Source organism: Excalfactoria chinensis, chromosome 1 (genome assembly GCF_039878825.1).
Source record: "Excalfactoria chinensis isolate bCotChi1 chromosome 1, bCotChi1.hap2, whole genome shotgun sequence".
NCBI lineage: Eukaryota > Metazoa > Chordata > Aves > Galliformes > Phasianidae > Excalfactoria > Excalfactoria chinensis.
The window spans coordinates 11,820,488-11,847,204 of NC_092825.1; the positions used below are offsets into that span (position 1 = coordinate 11,820,488).

The window sequence follows — 26,717 nt, forward strand, 5'->3', positions numbered from 1 at the left end:
ATAGTTGCATCACAGAAACCACAGGAATAATGTGACTTTCTTAATATTATCAGTATTCATTTTCTATGGAGTATTCCCACTGTTTGTACAGGACACTAAGTTGTAATTCTGATAGTTGTGCTCCCAATAAGGAGCAGCACACAATGTCCAAAGCATCCTTAAGAGTGATCTGCCTTAATATTTAGATAATTTAAGACAGAGCAGAATTTTGAAGTCATTTATGAGCTCACTGCAGGGGACAGTGCAAGAAATAAGCACTTCTTATGGATATTTCACCTCTTGAAATTCTGGATTGCTTTCAAATAACAGATTTTCTTGTGTCTTATATATCAATGCAACTTAGAGGAGAATGATGACAGTTCTGAATCAGTATCAATATAAATGCCATGCACCAAGAAACAGTCCACTGATGTTAAATGGTTTATACTGAGAGGAAAACAAAGTGACATATCTACTAAACACCACTGATCTTTCTTCATGCAACTAGACCCCCTTACTGCTCCCAAAACTCTGCTAATTCTTCCCAGATCCAGATATCAGTCCTGTCTCCATCACAGAAATTCTAAGTTTGTGGGTAAAATAAGAGAGGATGCAGCTGGAAGAGATCAACTTCTTCATACTAAAATTCACAGCTGCATATTTATAATTTTGAGCTTCAGGTGAATTATGCACAAGAATGGCTTGTTTTTATCAGACCCTCTGATGGAGATGAAAAGATGAAGAAAAATTTCAGGCATGTGGCTCTTCAAGCCAGAAATTGAAGCTACAAAACTTATACTGAAATTGAAATGTATTCATTCTCCACAATGAATACATTTCATACTTACTTTCTTCATACACACTCCGTTTCTTCACACATCTCTTCACATGTACTTCATTTCATACACACTTCTTTCTTACCTGAAGACTTGTGTACTTGTGAATTTACCTGTTTTCCAACATTATCAAATAGTTTAATAAAAGTGATTACACCTATTCTTGTCAATCTTTCTTAAACCAACAGAGATCCAAAAGAGCTATAGCTACTGATAAAAACATTGAGTATGTTGAAAATAAATACAAATGCAAACGTGGATTAAATGCAAATTCTTATTATTGAACTTTTAAATTCAAAGTTGACTTACTGTTTATGAAAAGTGACAAGCTAATCAAATGAAACAATTGTTTGATTTTGTGAAGGCAGTGAAATGTGAAATCACTATAGAAGACTCCAGATACAAGAAGTTTACTATAAGGAAAAGAAGCTTTACCTTCATTCCTGGATCTTGGTCTGTTGCAGGAATTGCCAGTAGCCTTGCTTCCAATTTGTACATAGAATTGAACCAGCCTGTTAAAAAACATCAGGGTAGAAGAGTAATGTAATCAACTGATAGAACAAAATCAGTCAGAATAACTTTCCTTAACTGATGTGGCATTTTCAAGTAGGTAATTAGTCCGGGCTTATTCATTAGGGATTGTTCCCACTAAAATCAAGCATTGCCACAGTAAACAGTGGAGGACCCAAAACAGAAGAAGGTGATGTTGTTTATTGATCCAGTGCCTAATAAATATATTGTTGATCTGAAAGGATGTTATAACAGTTCCTTCCTTCACATGAAGATGCAAAAATGCTAAGGAAGCCAAACCTGCAATTTACATCAGCACCTACCTTGATCCCTTCTAACTAGAAAGTGGTTTAAGCTTAAAAGACAATATTAGAGTTTAAATAGAATTATTATACTCTCACTAAAACACCAGTCTCTTTTTGACTGTTAATTTCTTCATGTAATGGAGCTCAGTGACAAGTGTTCATAGGCCATTTTGTGAAGTAACCTCCTGGATTATGAACTGTATATTTTAATTCTGAATATTATCTGGTTCATATGTTATGAGGGGATGAAGCATTTCTGATGGTTTTGTATCTTGTAGTTATTTGTTTTACCATTTCCTTACTTTCTCCTCATCCTCTCGATGGTAAACCATGGCAACATTTTCATCTGCATGAAACTTTTTCCATGCCCCTGGTTTTTCACAAAGCCATTTTCTAAATTTCTTCTAAAGCTGCAACATCCTTTGAGACAGTGTCACTGGTCATCCCTAAAAACAATGATTAACCCATCCTTGTGCTCCAAAATCTTATCAATTTTACCACTGTCTGCAGTGATGCCTTACTACACTTATTAAATTGTTTCTTTTAATCGTGACTCAGTGGTGTCAGAGTAGTTTACGTTTTTCTCTTAGATGTGCACTGTTTTGCTAATAAAACCAATTTCTGTTAATTAATGTCCTTTTGTTAACTCATCAAATTTCACTACATTTCTCTGACCTTCGTCTGAGTCATATCTGGTCATAACTAATATAAAGAGCATTGAGATGACCAAGAAAGCCACAACCCTTTCACTTCTTTTCTTCATGGGTCATCTGTGAAGCAGGGTCAGAATTGAGCAGAGATTCTGGAATCATCTCCACCTTGCGCTTTTGCACAGTGAAAGTCGGCAATGGCATTCTCCTTCCTGTTTCCTAGCCAGTTTTTGACTTATACTGATGCCTTCCTGCTGTGTTATGGTAGTACTCACTGATGTTTTTGAGAAGCAATTGCTTGTGTCTTGTGCTGGAGGGTGTCTTTGTGGAGCACATGGGGAGATCTGGTCTTATTGCCAAGCAGAAGCTTGGGGAAGAGAAGAATATGAACTGAAACTAGGTTTTGTTAATTCCACTACTTGTAAATGGCTTCTGCATTTTCAGTACTAGTTTTCAAGGTGGATTTATGGCTCTGTGTGAAGAAACGAGGCTTGAATTGCCACTCAGATAACTCCTCACAAGGATAACTCTTTTTTCCTCAGAGCTTTTGTATCTGGTTTGTATGATGCAACTATGATTCCAATTTCTATCTCTCACCACTATGTACGCATTTCTACAACCCTTTTCTGATTCTAAAGCCAACCACACTGCTGTTCTGTTACTGAGATTGGTGTTTCTTATGTTAGATGTTTCATATATCCACAGGGACAAAACAAGCCAGAATTTACTCATCAGTCTCATTCTTAATATAACTCCATAACTCAAGAACAGAATAGATCACAGTGTTACACTGCTAAGCCAGTGTCTCTGTGTTTTCTGCAGCTTTACTGTCTCAGACAGCATTCAGGTCATAAAATAGTAGGATGTGGTCTCAGAGCTGAAAATATTTTTTTCTATGGAGAAAAAAAAAGTCTTCTTTCTGCAGAAGGGCGAATCAGTTCATCTGATCTGGAAGAGTTTGACCCAAAACAACCCTCTGAAATGGTTGCATGGTCATTAGCAACAGAGCCTGTAATGCAGATGGAAGCCAAGTCAGCTAACAAGCCAGATGTTGCTGTTTGGAAAAATATATACTGCACAGTTTTTATCGAGCTGCCAGGTAGGCAATGTGTGTGATTGCTCTCACTGAATAGATAGTAAAGAGGAAAAGGCCATCAAAATGGGAGGCATCTCTAACCAAAATACATCCAGGTATTGTACTGTCAGTCAAGAGGATGGTAACACTACTGGTGAAATTGTACCTTTAGTGCACTGGGCCACACAAAAGGGAAGGAGAGACTTGGGTTTCTGGAGCTTGGTGCAGAAAATATTTTGGGCAAAATGACAGTCTTCTCTTAGCACTATGGGACATTATGTTTGTTATAAAAAGTGAAATCAATTACATAAGGAATAAGATGATAGGGCAGATAATGCTTCAGAATATGATAGTGCAGTGTACGCACAGGGTGCACGCTAATGGCCACTTGTTTTGGGGACTCAGTTTTAGATTACAAGATCTTAGCATTAAAGCTGAGTTTAGCATTGCTCTTCTAGGTTGCTCCCTTAGCAGTACCACCAAGAGCTGACAAATCTTGACCCCCCCTGGAGCAGAGTGAACCAGGAGCACTGTGTCCTGGTGTTCTCTGCTCTGTTAGGAAGATACGGGTGAGAAGGAAAAGGTCTATTTCCTACAAAAATGAATCAGAATTATTTATGTTCTTTACATAAAAATTATCCAAGGCAAATAAAAAGCTGTAACTGAAACACAATGATACAAACACAAAAAAGGTGAGAGTGCAGGAATGAAAAAAGAACTTTAATGTCTTGCAACATTTTTCAATCTTTACTTTTTTTTTTTTTTTTTTTGCTATTCCATGCCTGATTTTATGACACAAGGCCTTAAAAGGTCTGGGAAAACATTATTCACTTCAAAAATAAGCAGCTTAAAAATCTACTGAAGGAGTCTCAGCATTCCTATTCACAATTTTCAATCCACATATCTAACAGTATGTCATATTTTCCTCCTGCTTACTCAGTAACCAAACCACCCCTAGCAAAATAACTCACAAATAAAAGGTAACTCTGCATGGGCTAAGATGACCTCTAATAATATAACCTAATTCTATGCAAGGCATTACTGAATGCAAAGAAAAAAAAAAAAAAAAAAAAAAAAAGAAAGAGAAAAATGACTCCACTCTAATCTCCTCTTTCAAGTGACATTAATTTTAGCTCCAATAACAGAAAGCATTTCTAGGCTGGAGTATGATTTTCTTTTAGGATATGGGCTTTTCAGTTAACCCCTCACATTCTGACAAACATAGTCTGCTCTTGCTTCTAGGATAAATTATCCAGCTAATGTTACAGACAGCCTCAAACATTAAAGTGGGATTCACCTTTTCTTAGCAAGGTGTCTAAAGGCTAGATATTGATGTCTTACATAACCATCCCATTATTCCCTTATAAGTAAGGAAAAATACAAACTTCCAGAATACAAAGCAGTGGCCTTTGCTAGACGCTACTTTAGGATTAAGTCCATTGCTCTTTTGAAGTACTTATTTATCCCTTTTGAGTATGTAAGAAGTGTGGGGTAACTGCAATAATCTGAAGTACCTATGTTCTGGATGACCTACATGAGGTGGATCCTACTCTTGAGAACTTGTGCTCAAGAAAACTGAGAAAAAAATGACAAAATCACGTTTGTCCCATTTGTGCTTGAGATGATTTTTCTCCCTAGCAAACAGCTCAGGATGCATCTACAAATTTCAATTTCTGAAGGAAATTAGGCTATTCACTGCGATACTTACTAAAAGAATCAGTGTTGGTTTCATCTGCTACAATGATCAGTCTTAGCAGTAGAGAAGCTCAGCCATTGAGCTTCTGAGCACACTGAGCATATGCGCAGAAGGGGGATCTTAGATCCTCTATCAGGAGGTATATCTCTGGTCATTGAAGCCCTGGGGACAGTTTTGAGACCCTACCTGGCCTTAGATGTGCTTGTGCAAAATGAAAATGGTCTGAAAGAAGTCCAGAAATAGCATCACTCAATATTGTGCTTTTGTTGGTGTTTTAAGTGGTTCAAACTCTATAAAAATGCAAATCTATTAATATAAATAACTAGCATTGAAAATGATTTCAAAGTAATCTGAAAGCTAAAGAAAATACTTTTCTTTATAAAAAAGCTTTCTCTGGGGATGAAGGAATAACCCCAAACCATCATGTGAACATAGACTTCTTGATGGCACAGTTACTTTAGAATGACACTTTGCAGTACTAATAACATGAGAGTTAAAAGGACGGTGGAACAGAAAACGTGTTCACATCTATCCAGAGTTTAAACACAAACATACGCCTGTCAAAAGTGTATTTGTCAAACAATAAATTACTTCAATTATTAAGCAATTTTAATATAAGAGAATCAAATATTTGTCAGAGGAGACTTTTTCAGTCAGGCAGGAAGGAGAAGAAAAGCAGCAGCTGCTGTGTAACGTTGTGCTGGAGAGCAGCCAAGGATGCCCTGTGAGCCACAGCACCCATCCTGCCCTAAGCAGCACTGCTTGGCTGAGCTAAAGAGGGGGAATACTAATTTGTGGCCACGCTGAATGTTTCCACAAATAAAATAATGCAACAAAATCACCGCATCACTTGCTCTTGGAGCAGGATTTGACAGGGGACATATGTTTTACTAAACTAATGGATATAATTGTGGGGTGGCCAAGGCTTGAGACGCACGATCCTTCATGAGACTGGACAAAGGAGCAGCAAACTCTAGGATAAATAATGGTTAGAAATAATCGTCCTTAGTTTATCCTAATTACATGAATCAATTAGACAATTTGAGAGAGAGAGGATAATTACTACCAGTGGAGCAGGATTCAGTGATAGCACAGAAAGAGGTGAAAGCCTGTCAGCCTCTTGACTGCACAGAAACAATTCATATTTCGTTTTTTTTACACTTCTTACAAGTGGACTAATTCACATCTGGCAAGTAAACAACAGCTCATTTGCTCCACTATCAGCATGCTGCAATTCAATGCAGCCACTGGAAAGGGAATTTTTCTGTCCAGCTATTGACAGGCTCTCAGTTTTTGTGCAGTCTCAAGACCACATTTTCAGCTTGGTCAACTGGGATACGCTGTAAAACCTTTATCCCACAAAGATTAACAGTTCACATTTCCTGTACTGCTACTGCATTCTGTTTCCAACCCAAGTTTTCCCTTTCCAGAAAAGGATGTACTAGACCAGAATGAACAAAAAATAACTTATCAGTCTAAGATTTCTTGTATGGGTTGTGATTGCCAGAAAAACATTTCACACCCTCTTGCCTATGCTTGTAATAGCAGAGATACACAAAGATGAGAAGCGGCACTGATGACTGACCTGATATTTGTGGTGTCCAGCGGAACAGTTCTTGCCTCCCTTTTGCCAGGTCCATTGAAGTACAGAGATTTTCCATCACTGAGCACACCACAGCCTGTTCCAACCTGACCTCCTGTTATCTTGTACCAGAGAGGGCTTAGCTTCCTCTCAAACCTGTCGAACATCTCGCTGTGGTTAGGCACATTAGGTACACAGGTTCCATGTGATGCTTAAAGAAAAAGAAATATACCGGAGATGCTTTGTTGAAACTGAGCTGAAGAGAGCAAAAGTCAGATACAGAAAACTGGCAGACAGTCCTATTGCACCCACACAAGAGAAAGTACTGTGTTTTTTCTTGAGAAAATGCCAATAAGGGAGGATTGCACCTTTACAAGCCCTCCATATTTTTTTTTTTGGTAGTAAATCCTCATCCTTTAAACTCTAAGATGGCTTATTTCACTGGGTAAAAAACACATGCCTTATATAGATAAGCCACTTTATGTAAACAGACAAATATGATTCTTAGAGTCCTTCCTAAATAAATTGAACAGAAGATGTTAGCTTATTGCTTTGTTGATATAGAGGGTTGCAAAGAGTGCAGTATGCAACTGGTAGTGTCAATCTCTATTTTTTTTTTCACCAAGTATGTGTTTTTTGTGGTTTCTGTGTTTGTTTGTTTTTTTCCCCTTTTTTTCTTCCATCAGAAAAGCCCCAGAAACCACAAGTGAGCAGAATTTTTCACAGAAGGGCCTGTCAGAACATATGTTCCTTCCTGGTCCTATGCCATCTGATGGCCAGGGGACTCAGTAACAGAAGCAATTCATTTGAAGATGGTCCAAAGGTTCTTAAACAGACTTTTTAGTTTAAAATATTTTATTTTGTTTTCTCTTCTACTGCTAGTCCCTTCCCATTCATACAGATGGCTATGTTCATAGACTGTGGTTGCCAGAAACATCACCGATGTCTCCTGTCCTCAGCTGCTCTATTTTATCTGTACTGGACTCCTGTGCTAAATTTTATTCAATAGAAAGAAAATATTCTTGCTGGCAGCCCATGAAATTTATGTCAACATGTATTTTTCCAGAATACTGGAGAGGAAAAACACGACACTAGACTTACAAACAGCAACACAGCCAGTGTTAACCACTGTCCTATCTAAAAAACATCTTACCTGTGTAGCCCAAGTCACAAAAACAGACCCCCGAGACGCAGTCCCCGTGACCACTGCAGTAATTGGGGCAAGGCTCAGAAATGTAAACGCCATCTAAACCAAAAGGAGGCACACTCTTGTGGGAGCTGCTCTCCTGGATCCAGCGGAATCGAGTCTTACTGCAAAGGGACAATAATGACATGGAATTACTATTCCCAGCTTTCAAACCTACTGCACACCTTTTGTGCTCATGGCTTAAGAGAGAAAAAGAGCTTTTTTTCCTAAATTGCCTACATGCAAATAAGATGCAGGTGGATGCCTGGAAAATATTTCTGACATCCCATAGCTTGTGAGACTTCACTTACGCATATTTTTTCCACATTTTATAGGATGTATCTTTACTTTCTCTGTTTTTCTGGCCTGTATCCACCGGTGTGACGCAAAGAGCAGATTACACGGTTTTATCAGCAGAGTGTAAGATTAGATGTGACTCTGAAGACGACTTTCAGTGCTCAGTTCAACCCAAACTGCTAATTACATTTTAAAATCCCAGAAATACATTTCTTACAGTACTTATGAAAATAACTCAGTAATGACAGTGATGCAACTCAAAGGAATAAAAAAACAACACCGAATAAACTAGATGTAGGAAAAATCATTTGCCATCTACAGAAATGTCACACAAAAGGTCCTAAAGAATATGTGGACAGAAATACAATGATATGCTTGGATGGCAACAGGAAAATCCTGAAAAACAGTGATCTAATCTTTAATCTCTGCAACTGAAACTGCTCCAGAGACTTCCATGAACCAACACAAAGTTACTACAGTTGACCCACTCGCTGTATAGGGAATTTGTTAAAGAAAAAATATTTTGATTTTTAATTCCCAGCTTTTAACTTCTAGTTTAATCATCTTATGTGTGTTTCACAGGGGTGAACTGGCTTAAAATTTGGTTGTCACTCCAATGGATTAACCAAGATCCTCCTTTCTGCTTCTCCTTCTTCTTTGCCCTATGTACAATATACCTATCACCTTTAAAAAACTAAAAACAAACTTTTCACTGGGATATGGTAGGTAAGGTGATCAGCATGCTAAGTGTTTTGTACCAACAGATAAAATGGGATGCTCTCAAGATAACCATGATCCCCAAAATGAGCCAAAATGAATACAGTTTTCAACACGTTGAGCAACTCATCATACTCCCAATACTTACATTTTTAATACATTACCATGAGCTTCTTATTCCTGATCACGTTACAAAACATAATGCCAAACAGATTGCTGCTATTGATTCTGTACTGCTTGTTTTGGGGAAGTCAAATCAGCTGGTGTCAGATCTGTGCAATTTGGCACCTGCTTTTATTGGCTAATTACTGGAGAAAAGACAAACTTGTTGTGGTACATGCTGCTATTTCAGCTCCTTGCAGCAAAGGCACCAGCTCCTCTGCTACGCAATATGCTACATCCTGAAACTCTGTGTTGGGACCTAGAGATGAGGAGATTGTGTCAAGATGATGGACTAAAACCTTAGGGCACTATGTGAACTTCTGCCTAGAGAGAGAGATGGACAGGAGCCAGCAGGCTCAGGGGGATGGCTGCTGCTGCTGGTGCAGACAGCAAATCAAACCTTCTAGGGCCTCTGCCCAGGATGGACTGTAAAATTAATTCTGTTGAAATGGCTTATTTGATTCAAGTGACTATCACTCTCTTGCTTGTGCCTCTGACCTAACTGATATGCCTAAAGAAAGAGCACTATGATGAAGAGATTGAAGTCGAATATGTTGTAGTCTCTTGTAATTTAATTTTATACGTGGTTCTGACACCTTTAAAATGGAAAGCTTCTCCCTGTTTTGGAGAGCACAATATATTTTTCCCAGACCTGCTGATTTTTAACGCTGATTTTAGTCACAGCTTGCGACTTTTTCCTAACATAGCCACAAAGGGCAGGCAGCTCATTCACCACTGGCATCACAGGCTTACCTGGCTGCAAGTGACCTTGGGATAACAATAGTAATTCTTGTCCAGTCCTCAAAATCTCCTGTATGATACACAGTTGGCTCACTCAGCTCACGGGAGCTCCCCTCACAGCCTTTGGTGCCTGGAGATGCAGGATAGCAGCCTTCCTTCACAAGTGACCAGAAGAGCCCGGCATCATGTGAGTACTGAAGCAGAACGGGAGCAGAGCTGCTGTACTGGTTAGTGCAGCCAATATTCAGCTGCAAAAAAATCAGAGTATCAGATGAGATGAAAAAAACAACCCTGTGCTGTTATTTGCAGCTATTGACTGTGATTGGCTATTATTATAACTGGTTATTATTGGTTTTTAATTGCTGTTGGTTATTATCTTTGACTTTTCAGTTTGGAAGGCTTAGTTCTGAGCACTTCCTTTGCACCCTGCTGGCAAACAGTGACTGATGCTTAAAGTCTGAGTCTCACACATGTATGATATTTATCCTTAAAAATTACCATTGTCCCTTCATTTAAGTTGATGGGTTCAGTAAAACATGCAAAGAACGCACTTTTCAAAGGTCCTGCCCTGTAGCAGGCTGCAAAGAACAAACTCTAAAGGAAGATGGAGAAGAGCTGTGTCCTCTGAATCATACAATCATAAAACCATGCACATTGGAAAGATGACTAAGTCAATATAATCCAGCCATGAAGCCATCCCCAAAATGCCCAGTCAACCATGTCCCTCAGTTATACATCTCCATGTTTCTTGAACGCATCCAGGGATGATGACTTCACCACCCTGCTGGACAGCCTGTGCCAGCACCTCACCACTCTTTCTGAAAAGATTTTTTTCTTAAAATCCAATCTAAATCTCCCCTGACACAAGTTAACACTCTTATCACTAGTTACCTGGGAGAAAAGGCCAATCCCCACCTCACTACAACCTCCTTTCAGGGAATTACAGAAACATAGCCCATTGCGGTGCACCCTGATGTGCCCAGAGGATAAGTCTGACTCTGAGGTATCCCTTGCCCTGGGGCTGCAACTCCTGACCATAGCTGAGTCATTGGCTTTGCAGAATAATGTTTGTGAGAGCTGGCACTGCAGTTCTGGCCCCAGAAAAGAGCAAAATTGGATGCAGCAGAAATATAAAAATGTGAAATGAGATCATAACTAAGAGAAAAATCAACTTTTCATTTTATGTTTTCAGAAAAATATTAGTTTTGTTTTACTGCAGAAATTCTGCTTGAGCTGTATAACAAACGTAGAACAAAATGATTCCTGTACAATGAAACATTTTTTTGACAAACTACTGTCTCTGAGTTTATCAATGCAAAATTATTCCATGCATCTACTTAAAATGGAAATTTCACAAACTGAGGAAACATTTAACCATATGCTTAAAATTAAAGCATGCAAATAGGACTACGCATTTCTGTGCTTTCCAAAAAAGAGAGGAGTTTAAATTAAGGCCTTAAGTAATGGAACAACTCCCTGTTTTCCAAAACACATTGTTGTTGTTTTGTATATTTACATTGTGTTGCCAAGGGTTTCAGTGATGGAAGGTGCATGAAATCTTTTTAAGCACTGCTTTTTCAGACTAAACAATTTTTGAATTGTTGTAGATCATAAAACCTGAAGAATGAAAACTTAAGTCACTGAAGTGACACATCCAGGCTGGATGTGGCTCTGGGCAGCCTAGTCTAGGGGTTGGTGACCCTGCCTGTGGCAGGGGGTAGAAACTAGATGTTCTTTGAGGTCCCTTTCAACCCAGGCCATTCTATGATTCTATGATAAGTACTGGGAAATGGTCTGGAAGCAAATAACATCTTTTCCAAGTTAAACAGTATTTATATATGGCAGTACTTTGGGCTTTAGACAAGTTTAAGGTATAAAACTATGAACAATATACTAATCTAGAAATTGTATTGCAGTCTCTCAGTTTGTATAGCATTTCATTAGCATAACGTTTGGATGAAATGAGAATTTTTTTTATAAATCCTATTACTTCTAACTAACTTCCCTATTTACAGAAGTGTGGGAATTATATTTGAAAAGCTGCCTGTAAACATCAGATCTCCTTAATAATTCCACTTGTAAATTATTTAGTGTCTGTATCTGCCAATTATGTAAAGACCATGTATTTGTGGTGAGCTCATTAAAATTGCATTTCAACCAACCTCCAGAATACACCAATGGGATTTCACTATAAACTCAATAAAATTTTGATTAGAGTTTGGAAACAAGAGCTTGTGAAAGCAAGTACACTTTATTTGGAGCCCATATTCTGATGTACTTTCAGACCACTAAACTTCTTGTGAGCCCTATAAATAAGAATGCTAATTGGAGTCTATATGTCTTGACAAAATAAAAGTAAATTATTTGGAAACAACAACAACAACAACACACTGGAGTACAGAGAAGCTTGTAAATCCTTAAATAGCTTAATGTACAAAAAATGTACGCAAAACACATTGGAGCTTCTGTAGTCATGGAGCCCCAGATGAGACAGAGCCTTTTTCCCTTGCAAGGTACTTCCTACTATTTCCTAGTGCTGACTCAAATATACTGACAGTCACTTCAGTCCACTTGTGAAACTAGTTAAAGAACATTAAGCCTTCAAAGTTTTTCCAGAGAGGCAAAAAGCTCTCCTGCACCAAGGTTTTGTCAGCATCATATTTTATACTGTATGAATTCACACCTATACTCTACACACCTTTCAAGGCAGCATTATAATGTATTACTTTGCTTTCTATGGTGACCCAATGGCATCTTGCAAGTATTGAATGAGTTTCACTGATACACTATGATCTGGAGGAACTTGTATTTAAGGAATACCTTGAACTGCAGAACATATCCAGGCTTCAGTGTTAAATCTCTGGTCACTGCAAATCGGTCTCCGTCTGATTTACCAAAGAGCATGGCAGAGGGGGTGGCAGAGCAGAAACTTTCATTTTTGGTCATCCCTTCATTAGCCAGTATTAACCACACACTCAGCTGGTTCATAGGGTAATCAAATGCTGGCTTTTCATAAAAGTTCTGTTAGAAATGAAGAGAAAAGCAACACAAAGAAGTAGTACCTCCTTGCAGTGTGATTTCAGATGCTTTCAAAATTATCAGTTTTCCAATTTTGCCCTTTATATATTCTGTAATTGCCTCAAAATTGTAACTTTCAACTTTGTGAAGAGATGCATACATGCTCTACTGTAAAAATAGGGAGTCCTACAGTGATATGGTAAGAGCCAGGTTTGCGCCATGTAGAGAGAGACACAGCTGCAAACATTACAAATGTTTCTTTAAGTATAACCTGATATTTTCAAAGAAAATCAAATTCAAAGAAATTTCTACCAACAGAGAAGATGACTCTCATTTCACGGTGATGCCCACAGGCTGTTCTTGCTTATTACCTGTGGTAATGTGGGATTAACAACAGGAATTATGTGCTTCTGCTTCTCTGACAAAATGATGATGTCGTCGATGGCCCACTGATCGTACCCTTCTCCTGAAAACACAGGCTGCCACCACCGAAACCTGGTGCAAGGAGTCTTGGCTGCTGCTGGCAGCTCCAAATAGACAAACCTGAGAAGAGAAATGCAGTGGAATGTTAAGGAAACATCATAGGGAAATGGGAGAAATACCACTGAATATGAAAAAGAGGCAGGAAAGCCATTTCTTTTTGCAAGAAACCATTAAGTATGATGGGCCTTGCTTTCCCAGAAATGGCTGAACATCTGCCTGCCCATGGGAAGTAATGAATGAATTTTGCCTTGCTTGTGCATTTAGCTTTTATTTTACCTTTTGAACTGTTTTTTACCTTAACCCATGAGTTTTCTCACTGTTACCTTTCTGGTTCTCTCCCCCATCCCACTTAGGGAAAGTGAGTCTCTATGTGGTGCTGAGCTGCCTACAGGCATAAAACCACAACAATCAGTTACCTCTTCAGTATTATTTCACATAACTTAAATATATGCATGTACATGTATATCCCTTCCTGTGTTTTTTCTTAATATCATGCTACTTTGTGTCACTGAATCTGCTAGAACTTTCTTCTTTGGCAGATAGAAGTGAACGAATCATTTGGGGCCGTACAGAATCTTCTTTTTCAGAGTTCCTAGCTGTATGTGTCAAAAGATAAGGAACTGGAAAATAAGATTTGGAGCAGCAATATGAATAATAGATATACACGGCAACATACTCCATAAGGACCATTGTTCTTGGTTATTCCAGAGAGGAAAATGTTTTGCCTAAAACTAATGCATTGTTTAGCCAGGCAATGAAGACTCCAGTGCATATCTGGGGATATCCTCATTTGTTGGAAGCTTCCTGTAATTTTGACAAAGTGGAGGCAAAGTAAACAGTTTTATACTTTCAAATTTGAAGATTACTTTTAGAAAAAGTTTTCCAAGTTTCTTCTGAACCACTGTATATTGAAGCAAAATGAGGGGCTTGGAGGATAAAATTATTCACGTTTACATACTGCAAGGAATGAGCTATGGAAATAGAAATCGTGTTAATAGCTACATGGACAATTGCAATTTCATTTTCCACTGGTAAGCTATCTTCAGGTTTTTTAAGGCCCACTTTAATAAGATTTTTCCTTCATAGTGATGAGGGTTTACTGTGGCAGCCTGAAAGAATTTCCACATAAGGACGGCTTTTAAGCGCTACAGCTTGGATTGATTCTTCGTGTTCACATAGACTAAGAAACAGTTTTCTTAAAGAGATGATGCAGTATGGATATAACTGATTTAATTTAGGCAAAACCTTTACCTGGGTTTGCTGAAATCAGAGAAATACATTTCCGCTAGCAGCTGCCAGTTGATTCCACCATTATTGCTGTACTGCAGCAGTACACCTTCTTCTCTGCTGTCTGGTCTATTGCATGAAGAACTTTCTCCTCCTATCTGGATGTAAAACTGAACAAAATCCACCCAGGTAGTGTCCAAATCCCAGCTTACCAGCTGTCTTTTTCCAGCCTACAATAGAATGAAAAGAGGTGGGAAAGACAATATTAACTATGACACCTTCACTCCAAATTGACATATTTTAAAGTCAAGCACAGACGAATATTATACAGGAACACAGAAGACTCTGAATTTTTTGTTAACATGACTTTTCTTGTTCTTGGATCTACGGTTCTCCTTGGCCATCCTTCAGGTCTTTATCTCTCTGGTGCATTCCCACAAACATTTTTACTATTGCAGACGCAGCATTTCAATACACAACACAACTGTCTATCACAATTTTAACACAACACTTTCATCACTCCTTTTCTCCCTCACTCCTTCATGGTACCAAATGCCTTCAGGAAACATAAAGTATAAAGCAATAAAAAGGCATTTCTGACATCTCATTTTTCTTGCACTGCATAATGTTCCTGGGACACCTGGAATTATACCATCAATAATGCCTACTGTGTATCAGGGAAGAGAAGTACAGCTAATGTCTCAGATGCTTCACCATTGTTTAGTTTTTGTTTTGCATTTGCCTAGCAATCAAACTCAATTATGATCAGATCCTTGTGTATTATAATATCCTCATATATTGTAGGCTCTGATTAACCTGGTCTTGTCTCATCAAGACCCTTACAACATGCAAAAGTATACACTTTCTCTGTGTTTCACTTTAGCATCTTCTCTCTACTCTACCTTTGGTCCAAGGACCTCTCTGCTGGCACAGATGGGTGACTTCACTTTCTATTCAAAGTCTTTTAGTATTAGTGGCACTCACTAATTAGAGACATTCACTTGTTTTGTGATGGTCTCTGTGGCATTTGTTTCTCTGGTTGCTAACTCGGTGCTATTTACATGGAAAACAGCCTTCCCACATGCTGGCATCAGCCCATTTCATAGTTTTCCTTCCAGTTACCTCTACAAAAGCAGTGCATGGAAGATTTGCAGCAGTGCAGTTCATCTCCTAAATAATATCAAGGGAAGGGCAGTTTCTCTTAATTCCTCATGTGAGTAGGATTTATTCATACACAAAGCAATGTTCTTCTCCTAGCATTATGAATCTAGTCTTTCAACTAAAACCTATGGATTTAGTTCCAGTTTTACGTGAGCATAGCAGAGAGAAAAAATAGCCTCATAAAATTTAGTGAATAGCATTTCCAGAGATGTTTTTGAGTTCTAGCAGGAAACAGCTCTTGAACACCTGTAGGGTGGTCCATGTGGTCACTCTGTACTTACCAACAAAAGAAGACAGAGGATATTCAGCTAGAAAATTCTCTAAGGTGCAAAAATCTTTAGCTGTAATTGCAGTTCTCCCTTTCCCATCGCACTCAGTGCTCAAGACTGAACTTCTGGGCTTCACAGCAACAGGGACGTACAATGCTGCCCATGGTGAGACAGGACAGAGGACAGAAGCAGTGTCCCTACAAAAGCGCTCCACGTGCACCCCACCTGTCACAGCCCTGCCCCACTACAGCTCCAGTTGTGCCACCACAAAGCACAGTGTGCAGCTGGTGAGGGGCTACAGGGATCATCTTTCTGCATTCATAAAAACTAGCTGCAAACTGGCATGGCATTGACAGTGAAAACACCTTCTCAGAATGGAGCAGACTTGACAAAACACCTGCTGTTTTGAATTGCCTAAAAATCACAGGATAGTTTAAGATGGAATGGACCTTTAAAGGTCACCTGGCTCAACCCCCCTGCAATGAAAATAGACACCGAAAGACAGATCAGCATGCTCAGTGCCCCATCCAGCCAGGCCTCAAATGCCTCCAAGGATGGGGCATCCACCACCTCTCTGGGCAACCTGTTTCAGTGCCTCACTTCCTTATATCTAGTCTAAATCTCCCCTCTTTTAGTTTGAAGCCACTTCCCCTTGTCCTATCACAACAGACCCTGCTAAAATGTCCTCTCCATCTTTTAATTCAAAAAGGCGTTAAAAAGATACAACTGAACTAAGCTGTAAAAATTGTGCTTCTGTTTAAAGTAATACTTATGTGTTTCCCAGTCTTGTATATCCATGATCCTCCTACAGATTTCAAGTCTGAAATAAACAAATAGCACTGATCTACCCGGACATAAGTAATAAGATTTATGAGCTGAGAATTAAAAAATAATCTATATTTCTTACAAGATGATAGATGAATTTAAATTATGTTCCACTTATTAACTATTTCTTATTCCTACTCAGTTTAGGATAAACTCAGAACAAAGACACATTAATTGCTTTTCTCACATAATGTTTTGTTTTGCTGGTGTTACAGCCATAGTTCATTTATTGACTCTACCAAATAGGCTACATCACACTGGCAGACTAATTTCTGGAAAACTTACACTGAAGATGCAGCCATATTGATTGAGTCTTGAATACCGTCTCCTTTTTGTGGTTGTTTGTTTATTCCCAGCTGAGTAAAGCCATCCTGGATGGTGCCATGACTGTGAGATGGGCTCAGCCTCGGGTACAGTCCCGAGCTTCCCTGTGCAGGCCAACATGGCTAATACTGTCCCTAGGCACTGTGATGTGACACTGATAATGTTTTGCTTTCACAGCTCTTTTGTTTTCAGAGACCCATGGCAATTCAAAATTGTTTTAATCAAATAAAACTTTTCCAAAAGGCTCCAACACTGTTGTGGTCCCATGGGCAAATATGTCCCATCTGAGTGTCTGAGATCTGGCTGTAAAACTATTCTGAGGATGTTTTTCAGATCTACATCAACCCTGCTCCAAGTTGGCACTGACTACTAAAGAGTCATCCACTAAACCAGGTTAAGTAAAAAAGAGCATGAGTTACTTAAAAACCTCAAAGAAATTGCAGGGGCAAACTGCTAACACACCTATAACTGATTACAGTTAATGGTGAAACAAAAGATAAAGAGTTGGCAGAACAAAGGCAACATTAATTCTGATAGCAGTGATTGATTATGGCAGTAAACATTAGACATTCAAATAAGAAGTGGCTAGCTGAGCAACTGTAAAGGAACAGAACCTGTGAATACGAGCTCCCAAAACAATATAGAACTGTTGGGCAGCTATGAAAATAATTTTTGTAATGTTTATCACCATGACCATGAGATGGCTTGAAAAAGACCTAAACAGAAATTAAATAAGCCACCTTCAGCTGATGGCACACAGACTGCTACCACTCAAGAAATGAAAGATAACCTAATCCTTAGAGATCAGTAGAAAGAAGCCAGGAATTTCTAAATGAGATTTTCACTCCTCCTTAGCAGAAACCAGAAGAAAGATCATAGCAGGTTAATTACAATTTAGCAAACTTCTTTGAGAAACCTGGCATAAGGAACTGAGCCAGAAGGAGAAACATCTAATAGATAAGACAATTATATTAAAAAATCCAATTATCACAATTAGCTAGTTAGACTGATTGGTTTATTATGAAATTTTCAGCAGGGCTGCATTTCCAGGGAAGGTGGATGTGAGAGTATGTAGAAGTGTTGAGAATTATTTGATGAGCTAGATTTTTGTAATGAGGTTAACAACACATGATTACACAGCTTTGCACACTGGGTTATTCTATTGGGACTAATCCAGCTCTCATGGCAGCAGTGGCAGTTTGATCAAACCCTTGAAAGAAAAGCTGTACTTATATTCTTCCTTTCAATTGAGAACAACAAAAAAATCCATCCCAACAGAATTAGCCTTCAGGAGCAACAATGGAAAACAAGTCTATTATTATGACCCATAATCTTACATCTGATCATAAAGATCTCTTTTTATGCTACAACTGCTATTGATTTGCAGAATTCTGTATATCTTTTTCTTGCTGTATTATTTTTTTCTCTTACACATCCAAGTCATACAAGAGTGTTTTCCAGCAGGCTAACCAGGCCCTTTCTAAGTGCTGGAGGAGTTGCTTTTTCACTAGTTTTGGTTCTTTGATCACAAAGTAATCTCCTCATTCTTCCTGAAAGCCAACCTTTCTTGATGCCTCATCCAGAACAGGACAGAAAAATAGAGTTGAGATTGCTGAGAAAGAAATGTGTCTTAAAGCAGGGCATGCATAACATTAACAGTAGTATTAATATGTGCATGTTTCAGCATGTTGACAATCTGCTTTTTTTCCATGACATTTGGTATTGGATATACAATGCACGTCACACTTCATTTCTTTGGATTTCTTTGTCTTTTACCTGCAGAGCACAGCTGTGCTATTTAATGCAATTTTCATACTGCACTTTGCTATGCCTCAGAGCCTTCTGCTACCTTCCTTTTCTCTTCCTTATAACCCCATCCTGTTCCATTAAAACTGACATGACCACATGCCTTTCGGACTCTCCCGTCCCTTACTGATACCTTGTTGAAGTATAGGGAGGAGCCAGACGAGATGACCCCACAACCTTCTTCAGGCTTTACAATCTCTCCTCCAATGACTTCTTGCCACTCTGTCTTCAGGACATCTGGGTTCTCAAAATCAGACATGACAGTTGAAGGAAGGGGATTTTCAGGCTGACACTCTGTACCCCGAAACCCTGAGTCACACCTGGAAGGAAGCATAACAAGCTTTTCAAGATCTTACCTGATACTCACAATTAGTTAAGGACTTTTAAAATTACATGTAAAAAAATCACTCAGGAACTGGAGTTTTGGATGCTAGAAACAAGCTGGGATACCTGGATAACTGGAAATAAGCTATATTTTACTTTAAAAAAACAATGCAGTGTCCAGAAAGTTTAAAGCAGGCAGGCAGCACTCTGCCTTCAGTATTGCAGGAATCCTGAGAGACTGCAAAGCAGCTCTGAGCTGGTTCTTGATGTCCTTCTGACCCAGTGAAATTGCTCCAGCCCTGTGTTAGAGCCCCTTGAGTGGAGAACCACCAGGAAACCTGCAGCAGGGAATCCCTGTGCCACTGAGAATCCTTCTACTGCTTGCATCTCCCAAGGGTATGGGCTCTTTGGTGTGGAACAACCAGCTTATAATGATGCTTTAATGGCTTAGCCCCTATAGTGTGCGTGTTTTGTTTTTGTATTTTTAGTCTAAAAATACGAAAAAACAGCAAACAAACAAACAAAAAAAACAACAGCCACAAAATAACAGATTACTTAAGTGTTAAGATAGCAGTAACCTGTCAAATTGGCAAACGCTTTGTACCTGCAAATGCCATGGTCACACCAGCCATGTCCACTGCACATGTTGGGACACTGCTGTCCGATGTAGATGTTGTCTAAGGCCCACTCATCTGGTGCTGTGTAGTAACACTGACTCCAGCGGAAACGTGTGGCACTGGACCTTAAAAGCAACAACAATGATTTAATGTGGATGCTTTACATTATTGCAAACAAAAAATGCAACTATATAAAGTCAAATTGATATCACAGTCATTGCTCAGCCTGTAAAAACTAACACAAGCAAATGCAGAGTCTTACAAGTGAACTTTCTGTATGATGTTGCTTACTGCACAGGGTTACATAAAAGACTTTGCTGTTAATAATGACATTTCTGTGGAAGACTACAGAGATGCTGCAGAAACTTTATGCATAATGGCCACATTAATTCAGGACAAATCTATCAATGAATATATTCAGATTTTTATTATCAGATTATTTATCTTCTGAGGGTGCAAGGTTGCAAAACAAGAAAGTTGGATCAAGAATGTGACCTTGATTTTTATATTTTTGGATGGTTAATAGGGTATAATGAATGTAAAAAGGTTTCATATGATACATATTCAAAAAATAATCTTTGAAATTAAACATCTTGCAATTAAGCATTTCTCTTCTTTGAATAGTGGCTATTTCCATTCAAAAAGCTGACAGATTTTTATTGAATCATAGAATCATAGAATTACCCAGGTTGGAAAAGACCTCGAAGATCATCAAGTCCAATCACAGCCTAACCATAGTACCCTAACTCTAACAACCCTCTGCTCAATTATATCCCTGATATAGATTTTTATTGGATACAGACAATGATACTAGATTATGCTGGTGACATTATGGTGACATTACAGTCATCAGTTTTTGAAAAAGACTGTCACCATCAGGCCTTCCCAAGCTCTACTGCCAACTGGTACAATGTGATGCCAACCAAATGGTGGGATGGGCAATCTCTTGTCCACACTCATGCAGAGTGAGAAAAAATATTACATATGAAGTGAAACAAAAATGGGAAACTGTTATGATGGGGTACAAGGAGCTGTGATGGTTGCATGGTGGGTCTGGGGAAAGAAAGGGATGGCTGAGGCAATTTGGGAAGTGAAGTTTGGTTATAGAGCTATAGAGGGGATAGATAGAGAAGGCAAAGCTGACAGCAGCAAAAAGAAAATTCAGACACAACCTGGGGCTTTGTCTGGCCAAGGGCTGACAGGGCAGGGAAAGGAGGAGAAGCAGGAAATTTCTACAAGTAGGAGATTCTTTTCAAGCAAGTTTCCGAGTCACATGGCTATGATATGATGGCATGAGATATAATGCTCTTGTTTTAACTTAAGTAAAAACAAAACCCTTCCTTGCTCTCTGGAAATCATATAGAGTAAGATGTTAAGATGAACATAAATAAAGGTGACTGAGTCACCTGCTCATATGCTTGGAAGTGGAAGAATGAACATAGGAGTCTTGGGTAGCTAAAATGGACAGTATGGCACAGCAGTTACCCAGCCAGTCACACACTAGAAGCGTACAAAGATCAAATTAATCTATGCCTGGATAATTTTTTAGAATTCAAATATATGAACTTCTTTAAAAAACAAAAAACAAGGCTGCCCAAGGGCTTGATGTTCAACTGCAATGACCTTTGTTTTCTTTTTTCAGTACCCGTTTGATATTGAAAGTACTGTAAGTATTTTTACAGCATTATAGAGCTAATCTGCAGGGGCAGATCTGCAGATTAAACACTCCCTCAGGATACAATGCACTGATGGGTTACATTACAAGAGCTATGAATTATCCATTAAAAGTGCACAATTTCAGAAATCTGCCCACTAAGGACTTCCTAAGCATGCAATAGGCACAAAGTACAGTAAATACTGACCACAATTATTTTCTGAGTGCTCTGAAGCCAGCACATTGCCTTAGTGTTGTTGCTCATGTTCACTACAGTGCATCAACAGTGCCTCAGGGGGCTCTGCATAGACTGCACCCTGGAGGGCTGTGGTAGTGGGTATTAACTCTGGTGTGCACTGAGGAAAAGAGCAATACTGAAAGCAAATAAAGGCTTTTATGCATATGAAAGGAAAAAGAAAAAAAGAAAAAAAAGAAAAAAACAAGACCTCCCAGCAGAAAAAAAATGGTGTCATGTTGTTTGTGACAGGAATGGAAGCTGTGGCTTCCTTGTTTTTCGTTAGGAGAGTGTGGGCAGAGGTGTGCAACCCTGCAGGCCCAGGAATACCTACACAGGGGTATTTAGAGTTGCATGGAGGTAATTAGGGTATCAAGAAATGAGAGGTCACCCCCAGAAAGATCTTCACCACAACACATCCCTATCTCCCAGAGCACAGGTTGGTGGTGGAGGCCTGGCTGAAGGAAAGGCCTGTGGGCTGAGGTCTCCATTGCAAAAGCAACGCTGCTGGAAAGCCAGTTCTTGCTGCTTGTAAGAGCTTTCCATCACTGCTCCGCATTGCAAAGAAACAACAGCTTAAGAGGATTATGCTGTTAAAAATGGTAACCAACCATTTAAAAACACCATGTTAATGAAAGAAAAAGAATAAGAAGCTGAATGTCAGCTTCATTCTCAGTTTTCTGTACTGCCACTGTTTGGATGGATGCCTACTCAAATGGGAAGCATGTATCAAGGAGTTATAAAATAATTTTATCACAAGCAAAATAAACCTCTCCAATACTTAATAGGAATTGCAGTAGATGACCTTTAATTGTTTCCAGTGTGAACAATTCTGTGATTGCCTATTTCCTCCCAGTTTTTTCTACAAGGTTAAAATGTTACTGGAAGGTTCTCTGGCTTTCTGATGACACCATATTTAAATGAGACTGATGTCAAATGGAAGTCACTGCTGTTGCCTGCTCATTTTACATGAGCAAAAGAAACTGGTGGTGAGTCCCAGATGTCTCACAAGTGAAATGAAGCCTCTTCTACTATAATTTTTTTTTTCAGATACGTGATTTAAATAAAATCATTGCCTTCTCTCCTGATACTAAAAATCCTAAAGATTTAACGCAAATTTGTGGTTGATACAATTGCATTTGCTACCTTCTGAGTTACCATAATTACATTTACCCAATTATCCTGAAACTGCCATTCAGTTATTAGGTGTTGATTTGTTTATGAAGTCAGCAACTGACAGCTGCTTGTATCTCATTAAGGCCTGTTCATATGTAAATGTCTTCCATAAAACTGAAATTAATTTTCATCAGTGTTAGAAATATTCAGTTCAAGTGCAACACAGTTTCAGTGAGCAGGTGCATACATTTCATTTCTCCAACAAAACTCTCACAGTTGCAGCAGATTTCCTACTGCACCAGATTTTGGATAACACAAGGACTATGTAAACTCATGTATGCCAGATGCTGAACATCTACAAACACACAAAAATACCAGCACACACAGAAAGTTTTACAACAGAACTAGTTACTGATACAAGCCATTTTCTCTTGCACAGTAACAAAGCCTGATACTTCCAATGCACCAAAGGTGCAAATCCTCACTGAAGAGGGTCTTTTTGTATTGGGGCTGTGTAAGAGTGTGAGGGCGTACTGAGGCCGCCAAACGTCACACTGGGATGATTAAGACATCTAGGTCAGGTCCATGTTTGACAGCACCTCTGCACTGCTTTTCCTGGCCATCACCTATGTTTTGCAAGTTGGTGCTTGTTGCAGTGGGTAGGAAGGGAACAGAAGGTGATGAGAGGTAGCTCTGAAGCCATGTACCAGAGGGAATCTGACTGTCACACGTTCACCAGTAAATCTTAGGCAGAGACTTACTTGCCCAGTGTTTGTTACTGTACATGTGGTATACAGTAGATTCAAAAATGCAAAAAATTCCCCTTCCAGTCACAACCCAAGGACTCACCAAACCTTGCTGGTGAGCAGCAGAGATCAGCTTTGTGAGTCAGATTATTTCTGGTGGGGGTTATGCAGCCATTCTTCCTCCTCACCCTGACTACTCAGTAGCACAGCAGAGTTATACTGAAAACGTGTTTTATGAAAATCAAAGTAATGTTCAGTGGTAATTTGTACCTTCATTACAAACAGAACTCTGATAACAGATGGGAATCCTTTCAGATACAAGACGAAGTGTGAAATATTTATGATTTGTGCACAGTATAAAATGGTAACCTGGTTATTATTCCACCATAATTTTTCCCCACAGTCTCCTAAATTAAAATGGAATTATTTGCTTCTGTCAACTTATATGCTAAGGAAAATTACTAGATCTTAAAGAATAAAAGCTCCACAACACTGGTATTAACATCAATTATAAAATGTATAATAACTTTGATTATATAAATTAATCTTAAAATAATAGCCTACTTTGGAATAGATCCTGAAAAATTCTAGACACTTTTTAACACTTCTAAATGCTTCCATGATCCACAGGTTTACAGCTGATAGTAGAGATCACTGTGTAAGATTTAGTACATAATAATTATAGGCTAATGGGTGCCATTTGGTATTATCTGACTTGACATGCTTTAAAGATTCAAATTTTGTCCACAATGGCTTGTCTGTAAACATGAAACTCTGCAAATTGGCTCTTCTGAAAGAACGGTAAGTGTTGTGGAGGAAGGTAACACTGCTTGTTATGCTGAGGCTGTGGAGAGTGCAGAAAAAATGGCAACAGAAGGAAAACACAAAGATAGCTTAATCTGTGCAAGTTCTCACTGTAGTTGCTGTTAGGTGGAACAGAAGCAAGGAGTAGCTAATTGGAATAATTTAATCCTCAAATGCAGGAAGCGAGTGAAGATTAGTGAGATTTACAACAACCTTCTAGTTGTATATTATAGAAAAGCTTATAAAATAAATAACAGAAGAAATAACTTAGTTAAAATGTTAGGGTGGGCAAAAAATGGTTTTATTACAGTAAGGTGAATAGGATTCTTTTTTTAAAAAAGCTATTTTTGAAGACATGCTATAAAAAGAAACAAAAGGTAAAAAAATTCCCAGAAATGAATAATTAGTTATTGTTTATGCAAGGCTTTGGTCTGGAAACGTAAACAATAAAGAATGTTCAGAATAAAAATTAACGATCTAAATAAACACTTCCTCCAGTGACCCATTTAAAGAGAAGCCACTATTTTTGAAAGGATCCAGACTTTATTAGAAGTCACAGTATACATTAAAAACAGTCCTTAACAATAGTTTCTAGTGACTTCAGCAACATTTCATTCCAATGACGTGAGGAAGGCATTTTATGTTAAATACTGTGACACTGAGTTAGCCCCCATACCACCCATTGTCTTGAGAAGGATCTACACGGGACTTGATTGTTGTAGCGACAAGCAGACAAAGGAGATGAACTATCTGCACCCTCCCCTCGAAAGAAAGACAGAAAGAAAGAAAGAGAAAAGGAGAGAATAAGAGAAAGAAGGGAAGAAGGAAAGAAGGAAAACAAGAGAGAGAGAGAGAAAAAGACTCACCAAGTCTTCTGTGGTAAAAGGACAGTGATTCTCCTCCACTGAGTAAATTCACTGGAGTGGTAAATGCTTGCTGAGGTAAACTCCTGGCAGCTTGGCATACTTGGAAGACATTCCTTGAAATAACACATTTCAGAACCAGGATAATGTTGAGGCACAGTTAGAAACAAAAGTGATGTTTAAGCATTCACTGATCTGGGAGCTTATCTGGGTCCAGATGTCTGAGTGAAAAACTCAGAAAAATCCTGGGATGCTCCAGTGAAATTTCTCAAAAAACTAGCAATGGACAATTTAGGATAGGATGAACCCATAGAACCCATTTAGATGTTTATGGTTCATGTTAGTGTTTATTAATATTCTATTTTCCTCCATCAGAGTACATGTTTATATTACTCTCACCCTAGCACCTAGCATCACCAATGGATAAGGAAGTCTACACAACTGACATCCCTACTCCAGTCATGTCAGAGACCTAATGTGAAGCCTCACCTGGGGCAACACTCTTTCCTTCTGCAGCAGGAACAGTAGGAACCAACAGAGTCGCCCAAGAGGATCAGTTTTAGGCACCTAGCTGAAGTCCACTAAAACTGCATCTAAATGCCCTTACCATGCTCTGCAAATGTATCCATTTTGTAAACCAACAGCAAGTGATGCAATTTTGCTCCTTCAGCTTCTATGATCTTGAATCTTTAATTCAAGACCCCCGGAGAGGTCTGTTCCCAAAGTCTTTTTTCTTCTTTTCAGAAAACCTCATTGTTGTCACATCTTTTTTTTCTTGTAATAAACATGAACACAGTACATTATACAACTTCCTTACCATTTTTTAGAACTGTTCTTCCCTTGTTACTCCATTTTTCTTCATTAATCCATTTACTTTTTTAATATATTGCCAGAATAGCACCCCAAATTTCTGTAGTTTGGCTTTGATGAGGTATTAGTAAAGCATTTAAGCTTGTGTGTAAGTTTTCTGGCTACCCATTTGGGGAATCAATTCTACCACTACTGTCTCAGTGTAGCTGCTTCCAGATAATCTCCAGCTCTCCCAAAGACTTCTCTGCCAGGCTCCAACCCACGAGGTGTGTCAGACACAAGGGACTTTCACTTTTCTGTGTGAGTATTATGCTTTGCTAAGAAATTACTAATAAAGCAATGATATTCTATGGTAGTTAAAGCAATTGGGAATACTTATATGGTGAAATATAAGGAAGAACAGAATATATTATTATTTCACAGAAAATTTTATTGTTCAAATATATTAGAATGTTAAAAGGAGATCTGATGTCTTATTCTGCTTTTTGTTGTTGGTTTTGCTGTTTTATTTTTTTCCCTCCCCATTAGATTTTCTAAAGGATTGGTTTCTGTTCCAGCAATTTTCAAACATATTTTGTTGAGTCATCTCCCATAAAAGATCTTAGAAAATCGGATCTGATCGGTATGTGTGAAGCAAACAAGGCTTTCAAACATCTCAATTAGTGTTTTGTGTATCGGCCAGATTACATCCTTGATGCA

General features: G+C 38.6%; 1 protein-coding gene across 2 annotated transcripts in view; it reads right to left on the bottom strand.

Moving 5' to 3' along the window:
- Positions 1-26,717, bottom strand: part of RELN (reelin) — a 261,236-nt gene that overhangs the window by 49,799 nt on the left and 184,720 nt on the right. For both annotated transcript variants that reach the window (XM_072326651.1, XM_072326652.1), the window contains exons 22-31: positions 25,212-25,324; positions 19,778-19,915; positions 18,983-19,169; positions 14,489-14,694; positions 13,126-13,297; positions 12,557-12,757; positions 9,749-9,984; positions 7,787-7,944; positions 6,637-6,844; positions 1,251-1,327 (exon numbers count right to left, since the gene is read on the bottom strand). In XM_072326651.1, coding sequence (XP_072182752.1) covers positions 1,251-1,327; positions 6,637-6,844; positions 7,787-7,944; positions 9,749-9,984; positions 12,557-12,757; positions 13,126-13,297; positions 14,489-14,694; positions 18,983-19,169; positions 19,778-19,915; positions 25,212-25,324 — 1,696 coding nt within the window. The remainder of the gene's footprint in view (positions 1-1,250; positions 1,328-6,636; positions 6,845-7,786; positions 7,945-9,748; positions 9,985-12,556; positions 12,758-13,125; positions 13,298-14,488; positions 14,695-18,982; positions 19,170-19,777; positions 19,916-25,211; positions 25,325-26,717) is intronic.